The sequence below is a fragment of the Aulonocara stuartgranti genome (assembly GCF_965226115.1).
Source record: "Aulonocara stuartgranti genome assembly, chromosome: 2".
Taxonomy (NCBI): domain Eukaryota; kingdom Metazoa; phylum Chordata; class Actinopteri; order Cichliformes; family Cichlidae; genus Aulonocara; species Aulonocara stuartgranti.
In genome coordinates this window covers 17,065,669-17,079,390 of record NC_138940.1, presented here as the reverse complement: position 1 = coordinate 17,079,390, position 13,722 = coordinate 17,065,669, and the positions used below count along the sequence as shown (strand labels likewise).

Below are 13,722 nucleotides of genomic sequence, written 5' to 3'. Positions count from 1 at the left end.
ACAACTTGTAGAACTTTGGAAAGCTCATCCGAGCCTTTTCGATGTGGCATCACAAAATGATCACGACCACAACAACCGTGAAAATAGTTGGATTTACATTGCTGCTCAATCACAGCTGCCTGATCAATGTTTTTCATTAGCAATTTAGCAAAGTTGATGTTGGTGGTGTGCGTGTCTGTGTGAGTGAAAGACAGAGAGGGAGAGCGAGCGACAGATTTTCTGTTATAACCTTAATTTTATGGACGCACAGTGTGAGCACTCAGGTCGCATCAGAGCATCGGGCGGTATAGTGTGAGACCCTGCATCGTGACCTACCAACTTCTAACCCCTGCAAGTCAATCGTGCAGTTTGAGCAGGAACTGAATACTGAAAAAAATGGCACAGTGTCTGCCCAGCTTTAGGTGTACTGTCGTCCGAGACTTGCACCGCAGTGTCGGCGTTTGTTTCCCTGTTGGCCATGCTTGTTGTTGTGGTCATCTGTTGTCTTCCGGTATTTTCTCTGTAAGCGACCTTTCCTCGACCAATGAGATGAGCGGTAATCTGAATTGTCATACTCGAATTGTCATGAGTGTGCTGTCAGCTCATTGGTCACAAAGCAGGAGAGGGGATGGGAATTATGTTTTCAAACAAAGCGTTAATTCCATTAACATTTATAGACTACTTTTGATTCTCACTGTATTACGGGACAAAGTGCGTCCCTTATTAGCTCAATACGGGACGTGTACTTTTGTTTCTAAATACGGGACGATTCCGTTTTTTAAGGGACGGTTGGCAACCCTACTCGGTACATCCGGTGTCTAAAACTGATGTTTTAACCTTACACATCTGTACAATCGTCTCAGTTTCATTAGCTCTCCAGGTTCGTGCTCCTTGTTTTTCATTAAATGTTGTTTTTGTATAAATTAAGTAATGCAACACACAAGCAAGCACCTCATATTATTTTTTCAGTACAACCTGAGATGTGTGGACACACAGCTTCATCTCATCCCGGGGGTGTCAATTAGTGCTGGCCTGGCTCATTGACCCAGCCCGTGTCCTTCCTGCTTTACAGCATCAGTAGAAGAACAGGGTTACTGTTGTTAAGGGGCGTGTTTTAAACCAAACTAACCGAAGCCTAACCAGGTATTTATAGTGCCTGAACCAACGAGCGAAGGAACAAGAACAAGAGCGAGTCAGCCCAACAAAGCAGCAGGCTGACGAGCTGAAAGACTCGAGCTCGTTACTTTAACCCTTCCTACCTGTGAGACCTTTGTCCCCACCGGCAGCGGCTGTCATTAAAACACAAGCTGAGCAGGTTTCAGTGTGTGGAACAACGTCCTGGTTATGCGCCTCAAAATCTGTACAGTTCAAATCAATGTTTGAAGATGTGTTCCTGGCTCATAGTTTAAAGATTGTTTGTAAGACGGACTGTAAGACACATCAAGGTCACATCAAATGTGAAAATCGGTAAACCTTCACATTTACAACTGGGTGAAGTAAAAGGTGTGCTGGAGGTCTGGGCTCTGTCCATGGAGCTTAAGACTTGAACTGTAACTGGATGTTGATTATTAGCAGTGCTCGGGTCGATACTGAAGAAGAGTCACGTTTTACGTTGCTTGTTTTATACTACTGTAACACGTTTTAGCAACTGAGCTGTCTGCTTTTACTCGTCACTCTTTCCTCTATAAACAGGAAGTCTCGGTGTTTGTGTGGCTTTTAGAGAGAGGTGGGTAGTATATAATTACATTTACTCAGTTACATTTACTTACAGTACAATTTTTGGCTACTCTCCCCACCTCTGGTTTTTGTGCATGTCTGTCTTGAAAAAGAGATCTCCATCTCAGTGAGATGACCTGTTTCAATACAGGATTTAATGATAACAGTAATGATAATAATAATATTAATAACTTGCCACAAAGTTGAGAGTGGTTAGTTTGACTCTTTACAGGTGCGTCGCTGCCACGTCGCTCTGCGCGTCTTCCCTCGCAGCTTCAGCTGTGGCTGAATGAATCTGGCTGTTTATCATAGCAAACATTCCTAAAACTAAAACTCTGAACGAGGACCTGACAGAATCTTCTCCTTTAGCATAGCTGTCTTCACCGTTAAATTGCCTTCACTGTTCAGGAACAATGCATTTTCACTTTTGATATTTCCACATTTGCAGTTTATAGAGGCAGACAGGAGACAGCAAAGCAGGTAGAGCGCAGTTAAGGAAATGCGAGCCAATCAGAATGAGTTCTGAGCAGGTGTTTAAAACAGGTTACAGGTTGGTTTTGTGATCAATACGAGTTTTGAAATATTTAAAGAGCGGGCGTGCTGGTTCTTCTTTGTTGGTGTGTCTCTGATTCTCAGTCAGGCCGAGAAGACGGAGTGTGACGTAATACAGAAACATGTAAACCTACATACATGCCACCTCTGTTGCAGGGGATGAGTGAATTTACAGATTTAAACACACACACATGAATGGTGTGAGTTCATGTACAGTGTTAAGTACAGCAGAGACACACACATCTTCCACACAGTGAGATATGGGCCTGGCTGAATAATTTCAATCTTCTTATCAGATAGAAAATATGGACAGCACTTAAAAGCTCTGAAGTGTATCACAGCTATAAATCAAGTTCACCCCCCTCCTCCTCCTGCTGTCGTCATTCTCTCCTTCCCTCTTGTATCTTCCACTCCTCCTCATCCCTCTCTCCTCTCGCTCTATCCTCAAGTTTCTCCGACTTTCCACTTGACATCCTTCTTCTCCTCGGTCACTCCCTCCTTTCACTCCTCCTCTCTCCAGTCTTTTAGGGTTAACTCTAACTGATGAGGCCACCGTGCATTGATCGTCTTTGATTAAATGGATCTTCGGCCATCTCGCTCTCTGTGGTTTATTATGAGACCCAGTGTGCTCATTACATTACAGAGAGGCAGAGGGACACGGTTACTGTTGCTACAGTGCTGCAATGCAAATAAACCCACTGCAGTCTGCATTTTAAATGCTAGAATTTCAGATTTGAAAATAATGTTTAACCTTTAACAGACCATATATAACAACCAGCCTGTTTACCATTTACTGTCATCCAGAGATGAAAACCAAAGCATTACAGCTATCACTGTTAGGACCCTGGCGTGGCTAACTAGCATAAGCATAATGCTTAGCATACCATTACTTATCCATCCATCTTCTCCTGCTGATCTGGGTCCGGGTCAAAGGGGCAGTAGACTTAGCAGAGGAGCACAGCACTAGGACATCCTGAAACACCTCATGGCAGAGACAAGGCATCCTGGTCAGTGTGGAGAAGCAGCAGATACCCTACGGAGGGTGTATCTACCCAGAGCTCATGGTAGCATGTGAGGACAGCAGATTAACCATTAAGGCTTTAGTTTCACACTCAGCTTCACCACAGCACACCAGTACAACCAGTCCACATCACCACAGAAAATAAACCTTTACATTTGATTTACAAGTTGTGCTAACAAAAATGTTTAATTAGCTAACTTCAGGTGTCGGTAAGGTATCACAGAGGCATTCAAACTGATATTAGATGATGTCTCTGTATGTGTTTACAAGCAAAGACACTTTTCAGATGATAAAATATTCCCAAATCTCGTGCAGTGATGTGGTGATGTGGTGATGTGGACTGGCTGTACTGGTCTGCTGTGGTGAAGAGAGAGCCGAGTGTGGAAGTAAAGCTGTGCAGCTATGCTGCTGTGACCAAAAGAATGAGATACAAGTGCAGCAGACTCACTGTGAGCCAGTTTTGACAGGATTGGACAGATAACTGGTCTCAATGATCCTGTTTGTTGGAGTCAGTTTTTACTGCAGGAAACCACAAAAACAGCAGCTGCACAGTTTTGCTGTTGATTTCAAACATTTCATTTAAGAATTGTTATGATGAACTTACAATAAGAGGTTTGTCATGTCACATCTGTCAAATCAGTTCTGATGATGTTTCATCTGGACACACCTTCTTCTTCCCGAGACTCCGTCAATGTCAAACCCAGAAAATGTAGTTTGCTCTCACGAACAGTAGAAACGAATGCAGTGTTCATCTAGGATCTACAGTGAGAGTGGACCGCATCTTTTTCTGGAACAAAGCAATACGCGTCAGATAACTGAGTGAAAATATAACCAGGATAAAAAACACAAACAGGAACCGAGACCAAAATTTCTCAACTTTTAAGGGTGTTTGCTTCCAGGCTTGTACAAAGTATGGATGATGTCAGAAATAATGTCATGAATACTTTTTTATTTATTCCAAATAAACTCCAGACTGCATCCTGTAAACAGAAAAAGATGAATGACTGTCTCATGTAAAACCAGACTGACTCTGTGATTTTTGAGATCAGGCCTCTGTGGGGGTTCTCGCCATCTGCTGTAGGATTTACACCTTTTCTTGTGTCTGCAGAAGCTTCTTTCTGTCGGGCTCTATGTTCGAGACCACAGTGATGCTGCTGAATGAATTCGGATAAGTATCTAAAAATCTAAAGTGCCTAAAACTAAAGCACAGTGTGTATTTGTACTGCTGTGCAGTGTAGTACAGCATGAGCAAAGGGATTAGGAGAAGTAGGTCCTGACTCCATTCTTCCTAATCTCTGCACTCCCTTTTCACGGCAGCATGCTGTGAGCATAAACATCCAGAGCTTCCCCTCAAAAGGATGAGCAGTGCTTCTGGCAGGTACAACAAGGGAAACGCATCAGCGGGCTTTTAACAGCACACTGCATGTAGTGCGCTGACTTAAGAAGGCAACAAAGTCAAGTTAAAGTGCTGCTTTGTGAGGAGATGTAGGACAAAAACATCCAGTTCACGGTCCTACGTTTCGACAAAGACAAATAAATTCATTTTTCTACACAGACACAACAAGCGTGCCGGAGAAACACTCAGACGGATAAGATGGACGTGACTGTTTGATCACTGATTTATGAAGATGTGTCCAACTCCGAGCTTCCTGAATGAGTGAAAAAAGGCAGAGTGCTTGTGCCTGTTGGGGAATAACAGAGTTGGTCATGATTGTGGGAGTTATTCACAGATGTACTTTTCCAAAACCAACAATCCAGCAAACTGGCCTGCTTCAGTCAGCATTTAGACAGATGTACAGAGAAGAAAATGCAAACGTCTCAATGGAGCCATCTTCGTTTGGAGTGGAACCGTCTGAGAGTACACACCGTTACTCCCCGTAGTTAAATAATTAGTGCTTTCCCTCCTCTGTCATACAGTTGTCGGGTTTCAGCTGACCACTTTAGCCTTTTCTAAAATAAAACTGAACAGCCAAAAGTAGCAGGACGCTGCAGGACATAAAGCTCATGTAAAGATGAGCACAACGCTGATGCAGCCGTTATAACAGATGTGTCTTCAGTGCAGCTGATATGAAGCTTGGCTCAGGTCACCAGATACTTTCAGAGCATCTTTTCTTTACACTTTAAACTCCAGAGGTGACCTCCAGGGCTGGAAATGAAGCCAGCAGCTGCAATTCCTCTACTGTCCACTAGAGGCTCCAGCAGTGAGTCAGTCTCCATAGACTCCCATGTTGAACCTTTGCAGCAGAAATAAGCATGTTTACAGCCTGATGCTGTTTTTGTCTTTATAGATAATTTCTTTCGTCACGACACCTGCAGAGGGACAGAACTCACCTGTTTAACTTGGACTGTAAACAGGATATTTTGAATATTTTTATTGAGCTGCTGGTTTTGATAAACCTGATTATTCCTGGTTGTGTTTAGCTGCTGATGGATTCGTGTGTTAAACACAATGCCTCATCTTCTCTTTCTTGGACTAAAATAAACTGTGCACTTTGTCCTCTTAGAGTGATGAAAAACGCTGCTGTGCTGTGAAGATGGAAATGATTCGCTCCTCTTCACACTCTGTGAGTGGCAGGCTGAATCCCAAACCTCCTCCTGGGTTTGTTTTCAGATGTGCCACATGTTTGGCTTCCTTTGATATTTGGCGAGCCCCCGTACGTCTCTCTGATTTTCTGCTTTGGCTTAGCATGAGCGCTGAAGGAAGATGACATTTTGTCTCAAAGACGTCAGCATCGTCTCTGTGGCTCATCCTTTTTTCAGTCTGAGAGCTCCTTCCTTCCTTCTCTTACTCTCCCCCTCGCTCTTGTTTCCTTGCTTCCTCCAATCTGTGCTTGTTGTTCTTTTAATTTACCCTCCGTCTCATCATTTCCACCTGTTCTTCAAGGAGATGTGCCTTTGCCAATGTTTAATGTGCCCTTTCAAATGAAGATAATCGAGAATTCAGTAACACTCTTCGGTGATAATGGAACCGCACTGCCTCTGGGAAACTGATGAAAGAACATTTTGCTTTTGTTTAAACATTGACCAGCGTCGTTTCTTTTTCCTGGAATCAGCGCTGTGTGCTTTATGTGTTGCAAGTTCAATCATTCTCCAAATGAGATTTCCGTGTGATAATGGAACACCTACCGACACAAAATGACTGGCTCCACGAATATAAAGCTGTGGAGAGAAAATCTTATGCGTGTCGTAAGCCATCTCATTAAAAACCAAACCAGTTGCTTTAAAAAACGCTAAAGATAAGAACAGCAAAAATGGGCACTGTTACTTTTACATGCCATGATCTGTGACCACCATCTCTTGCTCTGAAACTGAACTCAGGGCTTGTGGTTAATTCGGTGATTCTTCGGGTTTTCTCTCTGTTATTGACACAGAACTTAAAGTTAATCCCTTAATTCCATAATCCCTGATGACTCCGATGTTTAAACTGCACCATGCACTGCCCATCTGCAAGCCACTTTGCAACCCACCTTGTCCCTCTGAAACACACTGAAGTAGAATACACGAGACAAGGTTGCAGGACTCTTCACGACGATAACGAAGATGATTAGTGTTGCGAGAGGGTGTACTTAATAATCAGGCCCCATGTTATCTTAATGACCTTATAGTACCATATCACTCCATTTGACCAAGGGGTGGCTGTAGCTCAGGCGGTAGAGTAGGTCATCTATTGATCGAAAGATTCGAGGTTCGATTCCTGGCTTCCCCTAGTCTGCATTAACCCCAAATTGCTCTCTGATGCATCCATCAGAGTATGAATGTGTGTGAATGTTACTTAGAAAGCACTTAGAACAATGTGCTTGTGTGAATGGGTGAATGCATAATGCAAGTTGTGTGAAGCGCTTTGAGTGCTCAGAAGAGTAGAAAAGTGCTATATGAGAACCAGTCCATTTACCATCACTTTGCTCTCACACTGCAGGCTTACTTGTTGTTCCTAGAGTATTTAAAAGTAGAATGGGAGGCAGAGCCTTCAGTTTTCAGGCCCCTCTTGTGTGGAACCAGCTTCCAGTTTGGATTCGGGAGACAGACAGTATTTCTACTTTTAAGATTAGACTTCCCTGACCACCCTGGCATCTTTCCTGCATGCGCCCTGCACATCAACAGCACAAGCTAAAGGGTCCACACAGTTCTATAAAATACAACACCAGTGGGTTTTGATGTGTTAGTATGTGATCAGCTGAGACAAGAATGTGTTAATAGTAAATAAGCTGGTGTGCTCACTCAAAGCAGCAGTAACAGGACATTTGTCACCCTCACCCTTCTCTTTCTTCTCATTCGACAGGACGAGCCCAAAGAAACTGCTGTCCTTTCTCATATCTTCTGCTCTCTCTGTTGTCTCATATCTCTTCGCCCACAAACTCCGACCTCATCAAAGACACTTCTTTGTCCCCCACCTCCCAGGTAAATTCACCTGTATCGAGGCTCGTTTCCACCTGGAGCGTCAGATGGGTTACTACCTGATCCAGATGTACATCCCCTCTCTGCTCATAGTCATATTGTCCTGGGTTTCCTTCTGGATCAACATGGACGCCGCGCCCGCCCGGGTGGGCCTGGGCATCACCACCGTGCTGACCATGACCACGCAGAGCTCCGGTTCAAGAGCGTCTCTGCCCAAGGTGAGGACAAATCACTCGTTATTGTAGTCTGCTTGGACTTCATGAACATACCTTATTTCTAATTCATTTATTCCTGGACTCTTAGAGAGCAGCTTTGCATGATTCACAGTTTAAAATAATCCTTTCTCAGTGCTTGTCTGAAACAAGCTGTTTTAGCTCCTCCCCCTTACAATGACCTTCCATCTGATTGTCTTCCCCTTCCATATGGAAGGTATTAACAGCAGGAGGGTGCAGCTTTTACACTCATAGCCAGGTGCCTGAGAATACAATAATATCATATAGACGTCATACAGAGGTACGAGTAGAAAGAAACTGTAACGCTTGAGGTTTTGGCTCATTATTGGAAACTGGAACAGCAGACAGGAAATAAGAAACAGCAGAATGGAGCCACTTTAAAGGTTTGTATTCCTTAACCCTGTAACATTTCACAGGGTTGTGTGATTTTTTGAGACCTCTGTGTCATTAATTATTTTTTTTCCTAAAAACTGCAAAAATACATAAAAATAATAATAAATAAAAACATTTAAAAAAAACCCCATAAAACTCCTATATCAAGAATTTTATTCATATGATAGCTTGTAATGATGACATACAAGAAAGCCGCAGGATAATCACAGAATTAGCTATTTTATGCCTTTTATGTTCCAGTCCAGTGTTTATAATAAGCTAATATTCTACTGCTTCTTCTTCAGTACTTAACTCTGTATAAAGACAGAAACAAAATCATCTTATTCCTGTGATGAACTTTCAGGTTTGAGCTGATAGTTTATCCGTAAGCTTATTTTCACATCTGTTGACTTTTACCTTTACAGATATTGTTTTTCATCCGTCACACCCCCAAAAACACCAAAACAAAGTAAAATATGAAGCAACGGCAGGAAGAATTTGTATGCATGACGTGCCGTTTAATGACAGATGTCTTTTCATCCCTGTTGGAAGGAAGGCCTACAGCTTTTTCTGATAATTAAGGGACATAAATGACAGAGGCAGTGACAAAGACGATGTAGACAGAGAGGAATTAATTGAAGAAAAGTTGGAATGAAGGGAAAAGATAAATCAATGGGAGGGAAAGAAAAATTTCCTTTTCCCTGACAAATTAGAGACAGAGTGGAGGGAAGTCGAGAGGCAGACAGATGGAGGGATGAAAGAAGGAAGAATTTAAAAAAAGACCTTTAACAAAGAAGGTTCAAGGAGACAAAAATGGAGACAATATGTTTTAGAAAGCGAGAGGAATCTTTTACTGTCAGGGATTTTCAGATTAAAGTGAAAAAATGGTCAGGGTCTGCGTGAGCTAGTAGGATTGTATAATTACGTCCAGGAAAGCTGTAATCCCCAACACAAACACACACACACACACACATATACACACTCTGTTGACATTAGGTGCTTCATGCGCTCTAAAAATTGAACAAGTGAACCATGATTCCTCTGCAGTTCAGCTGTCACAATAATGATCACACAGCACAGCTGAGCTTAGGTGGGCATGCTGCTCCCTCTCTCACACACACACACAGACACACAGTGTTCTGTGAGTGTTCTCACAGTGTTCTGTGTGCGATTGATAGCAGACACACACACACACACACATATGGCTCTCTTCAGATGTTTCTGCTGCAGCTTGTCAGATCAGAGCAGATGGAAGTGGACACGAGGCGAGATCTCTGCTCAGCTGATCATGCTGTCCATATACAGCACAGTACACACACAGTATGACTCTCTCCACGTCTACTTATCGTACCATTATTGGGACACATGTTGTTGTACCCTCTAAGCCCCAGCCACAGACCTGGGGCGGCTGCAGTTCACCTGTAGCAGTGGACTTTCAGAGAGGGGCTGACTTCACTGATTCAGATCAGGGCGCTCTCATCTCAGGGCTGCAGATCCTTTTTGTGAGAAAGTACAGACGTCGCAGAAATATGCAGACGTTTCCTTCGGTTCTGCTGCTGCCAGGATACAAACAGCGGCTATGAGCGTTACGGCCCCAACCGAAAGACAAGGAACCAGGAGAGGTGGGGTTGGCGTAAGCTTCTCAGCAAAACCGACTGCACGCCTCTGTCTCCACGTCTTCACTTTTATTTCCTTTGCCTTCTCTGCTCAGTTAGTTTTAAGCCCCTGAAAAATGTCTGATCAGGTTTAGGAACAGCTTGAGTACATAATAACCCAGCGTGTTGTGACACGTGCGTTTAAATTTCTGAACAAGCATCCCTCTGTGGGGAGCCAGGACCAAGACCTCAGTACCAGGTTATGAAAACTTTGAGCCCCTTCTCTGACACATCAGGGATGATAACTGGCTGTGTGGAAACTACATCCTTCTTTAGTATTTATGATGATATTTCTTTTCTGTCTCTCAGTGAAGAAAGGATCGATGCATTGATCTTCTGACAGGGAGCTCAGTTGCGTGATGCTGCATGCATGAACAGCTGATGCCCCGTCAGAAACCTTCAGTCCAGTCGTGACTCGATGCTGAGGAAGCCCCTCTCAGAGTTCTCAGAGTGCTGCTGAGTCAGCAGAACTGTGCTGGAAATCTGAACAGGTGAAGGATGACTGCGGGGAGATCTGTTATTAATCCAAGTTTAATGTCAACTTTGGTGAAATTAAAAAAGAAGGATGGTCAGATTATCTTACATTACAGATTAGCACAGAAAAAAACATCATCTGTTCAGTACTGAAAGATGATCTTTCCATCCATCATTCCCACATTTTCCCGTTCCATGCACGTTGTATTCCACTAGCCCACTTCTCAGTTTGTCCTCTCATCCTGAAGACTTGATATGGAGCTTGCTGATCAGGCCACATATGAACCGGTATGCTTCAGTTATCTGTCGCTTTTATCAGGATGACGTTAGCCTGGGGACATTTTGTAGATGCGTGAAAGGATTGAAGCTCCAATCTGTTGTTCCCAAGTGTTCACACTAGACTATCCAGCTACTCTACTCACGTGCCCCAAACGATTTCCAAGCTACCCCATGCCTTGAATCCCTCTGTGAGTGGGTCACACAAAGACGGGTAGAAGCTAGGCGTCGCCTCCACCCACACGGGCTACGTCAGCAGTACGTCACTGTGCTGTGCTGACCACGTTCCTCTCTCACGCTGATGTCACAGCAATGGAGGGTGCTATCTGGGCCAAAACAACCATGTCTGATGCCTGAGTTTTAGGCTCCTGTGGATTATTCTTACACACATTTTTACCTCGTTATTTCAACCTGTGGAAACATTCAATGCAATATGATTATGGCAGAAAATAAGGGAAAATCCCCCCTCAGTATTCCAGACACTTGCTCAGTCTGTCAGCACTTTCAGCTCACGGCCCGCCACTACTTCTTCTTCTTCTTCTTTTTTGATCCTTGCCCTGTGAAGCATGAGTACAGTAACGCCGCCTAAGCTGCTCAGCAGGTCACTACTGCTCAGTTTGTCTGTCAGGAGCTTTCAGCCTCACACAGATCATACTGCAGCACCGAGCTAACAGTCGCCTGTGGACACAGTAAAAACACACGAGTCACTCTCAGGATGTAGAGCGTGAGTTTAGTGTGCTTCAGTCCTGCCAGATTTCATAGCTAAGCAGAGTCTGCGAGAGCTAATTTAAGAAATCTGTACCAGCAGCATAAGGAAAACTGTGGTCACTCATAACGCTTCATGTTGGCAGTAAAACAAAAACAGCATCAGGAAATAAAGTGTTGTCCAACAGTGTGGTGCAGACTCTCTCTCCATCTGCTTCATTTACCTCGCTTAATGCTCTGCCTTCCCAGAATCAGCACCAGAGAAGGCATTATTTTAGAGAAGGGGTCATTCAAAAGCTTCTTTTACTTCTGGATCTGCCCAAGTTTATGAACATAACCATACAGTCCAAAATAAAGCAGCACAGGAACCAAAGCTGACCTCTAAAATCGTCCATGCTGATTTTATGAGTATGTATGAAAAGGTAACGTGTGTGCTGGGCAGGATTTGAAGATTGTTTCTACTGCTTCACACAAAGGAGGAAAAGCTTCTTTCAGTGTCTGTGAAATCATTTTTGTGGGAGAGTCATCCCCGTCTCTCTGGCTGGATGACCATCACCACTGAGCGTTGAGGCCTCTCGGCAGCTCGGGGAGGGAGTCGCTCAGGCGTTCGAAGATAAACGTTTTCATGAACGGCACAAACGAGCACGAATCACAGCGAGGTCGAACGGCGATGATAAGCACTCTGTGTTTGTGTAAAGTGATCCAAAGTCATAGTTTAATTGGATTTTAAACGGCTGATTGTGGGCTTCCTCTCTGCGAGACAGACCAGGTTCTCCCTCTCAGGCTGCACGCTGTAATTGCGTTTGGAGATGAAGAGTTGTAATGACAGGCCGGGCGAATGCACTCGAATAAAGGTACTTGGCGGGCAGATAGCAATCATACAATGATCCAACCAGACTTCATTTAGCCCGTGTTATCTGGACAGTCCTCGCCCTGGCCGTCTTGCTGTAATTTCACTGGTTCTGTGAGCTAGTTGGGCCCAGTGTTGTGTTTTACGTGCACCTGGCTGTGCATGCAGTCAGGTAAATTTAATAATGTAGTGAAAGCACCTTAACCTCGTAGTCTAAGCTCAAGACAGTGGAAATACCTTTACACGTATGCCTTTATTGCGATAAAGATACAGAGCATCACTCATTCCTGTGCACTCAGATATTGCAGACAAATGTATAAATGAGTACAGATTATCAGACCACTATGAAATTAAAGTATTTTAATGTATTTGGATGCTTAGATTATTTTACTTTTGCACACAGAAATCAAATTATTTCGCAAAAAACAAAAACTACCCTGAAGCTAACAGTCCATTTAGCTGGACAACAGCCTGCAGTCATCTACTGCAGTCTTCACTCCTCTCCTCAGTAATCCCAGCCTGTTCTTCTTGGGAGAACCTCTCGGGCTCAATGAAAAGGTCAGTTTTTCAGGAGCAATAATATTCACCCTATTCACTGTTGTTTTTTCTGAAATCATTCTGCTATTGTGTGCAAACTGGAAACATTTATGCTTTCTGAAGGAAACCAGTATGTTTATAAAATCCTTTTCCTCTGTTAAAAAGCACTTCGCCAAAATCTGCACATTTCATTGGGGAAACAGCTTATTTGGATTTTTAGGTCGTTTGTTTGAGTGACCAGGGGAAGCTCTATAAGAACGGCGTATTGCTTCAACAATAGCTTACACTGATCGGTAACACTTACTAAAGTCCCAGTGCCCTGCTGCCAGATAAAAACATACACCAACCATAACTTGACTGCCATAATTCAGTTCAGTTTTATTTATACAACGCCAAATATAAGCGACAACAACAGTCACCTCAAGGCGCTTTATCCTGTAAGGTAGACCCTACAATAATACATACAGAGAAAACCCCAACAATCATATGACCCCCTGTGAGCAAGCACTTTGGCAACAGTAGGAAGGAAAAACTCCCTTTTAACAGGAAGAAACCTCCGACAGAACAAGGCTCAGGGAGACGCGGGGCCATCTGCTGCGACCGGTTGGGGTGAGAGAAGGAAGACATGATAAAAGACATGCTGGGGAAGATAACTCTGAATATTAACGGCCCCACAAATTGTTGCAGTCTTTGATTTAACCTCCTAAGACCCGAAGTCTTCCGTGGCATGCCTTTTTAATTACTCTTTGATCTTTGGGCATATTGGGACCCGATGAATGTAAAAGCAAAGAATTACCATATATATTTTTTTTTTACCTGATTTTTGTTTCTAAAAGAAATGAGATCCACATATGATAATATTTGTTTAAAATTTCGATAGAACAGTGGCAGTATATTGTCCTCGTAAGTGGATATTAGGCCGCTGTAGGGCAAGGTTTAGTATTTTGGTCTAGACAA

The 13,722-nt window shown here is 43.4% G+C and overlaps 1 protein-coding gene across 3 annotated transcripts in view; it reads left to right on the top strand.

Moving 5' to 3' along the window:
* The window catches only part of glra1 (glycine receptor, alpha 1), a 118,242-nt gene that overhangs the window by 79,241 nt on the left and 25,279 nt on the right, over nt 1-13,722 (top strand). For all 3 annotated transcript variants that reach the window (XM_082551544.1, XM_082551543.1, XM_082551545.1), the window contains one exon: nt 7,667-7,881. In XM_082551544.1, the coding sequence (XP_082407670.1) occupies nt 7,667-7,881 (215 nt within the window). The remainder of the gene's footprint in view (nt 1-7,666; nt 7,882-13,722) is intronic.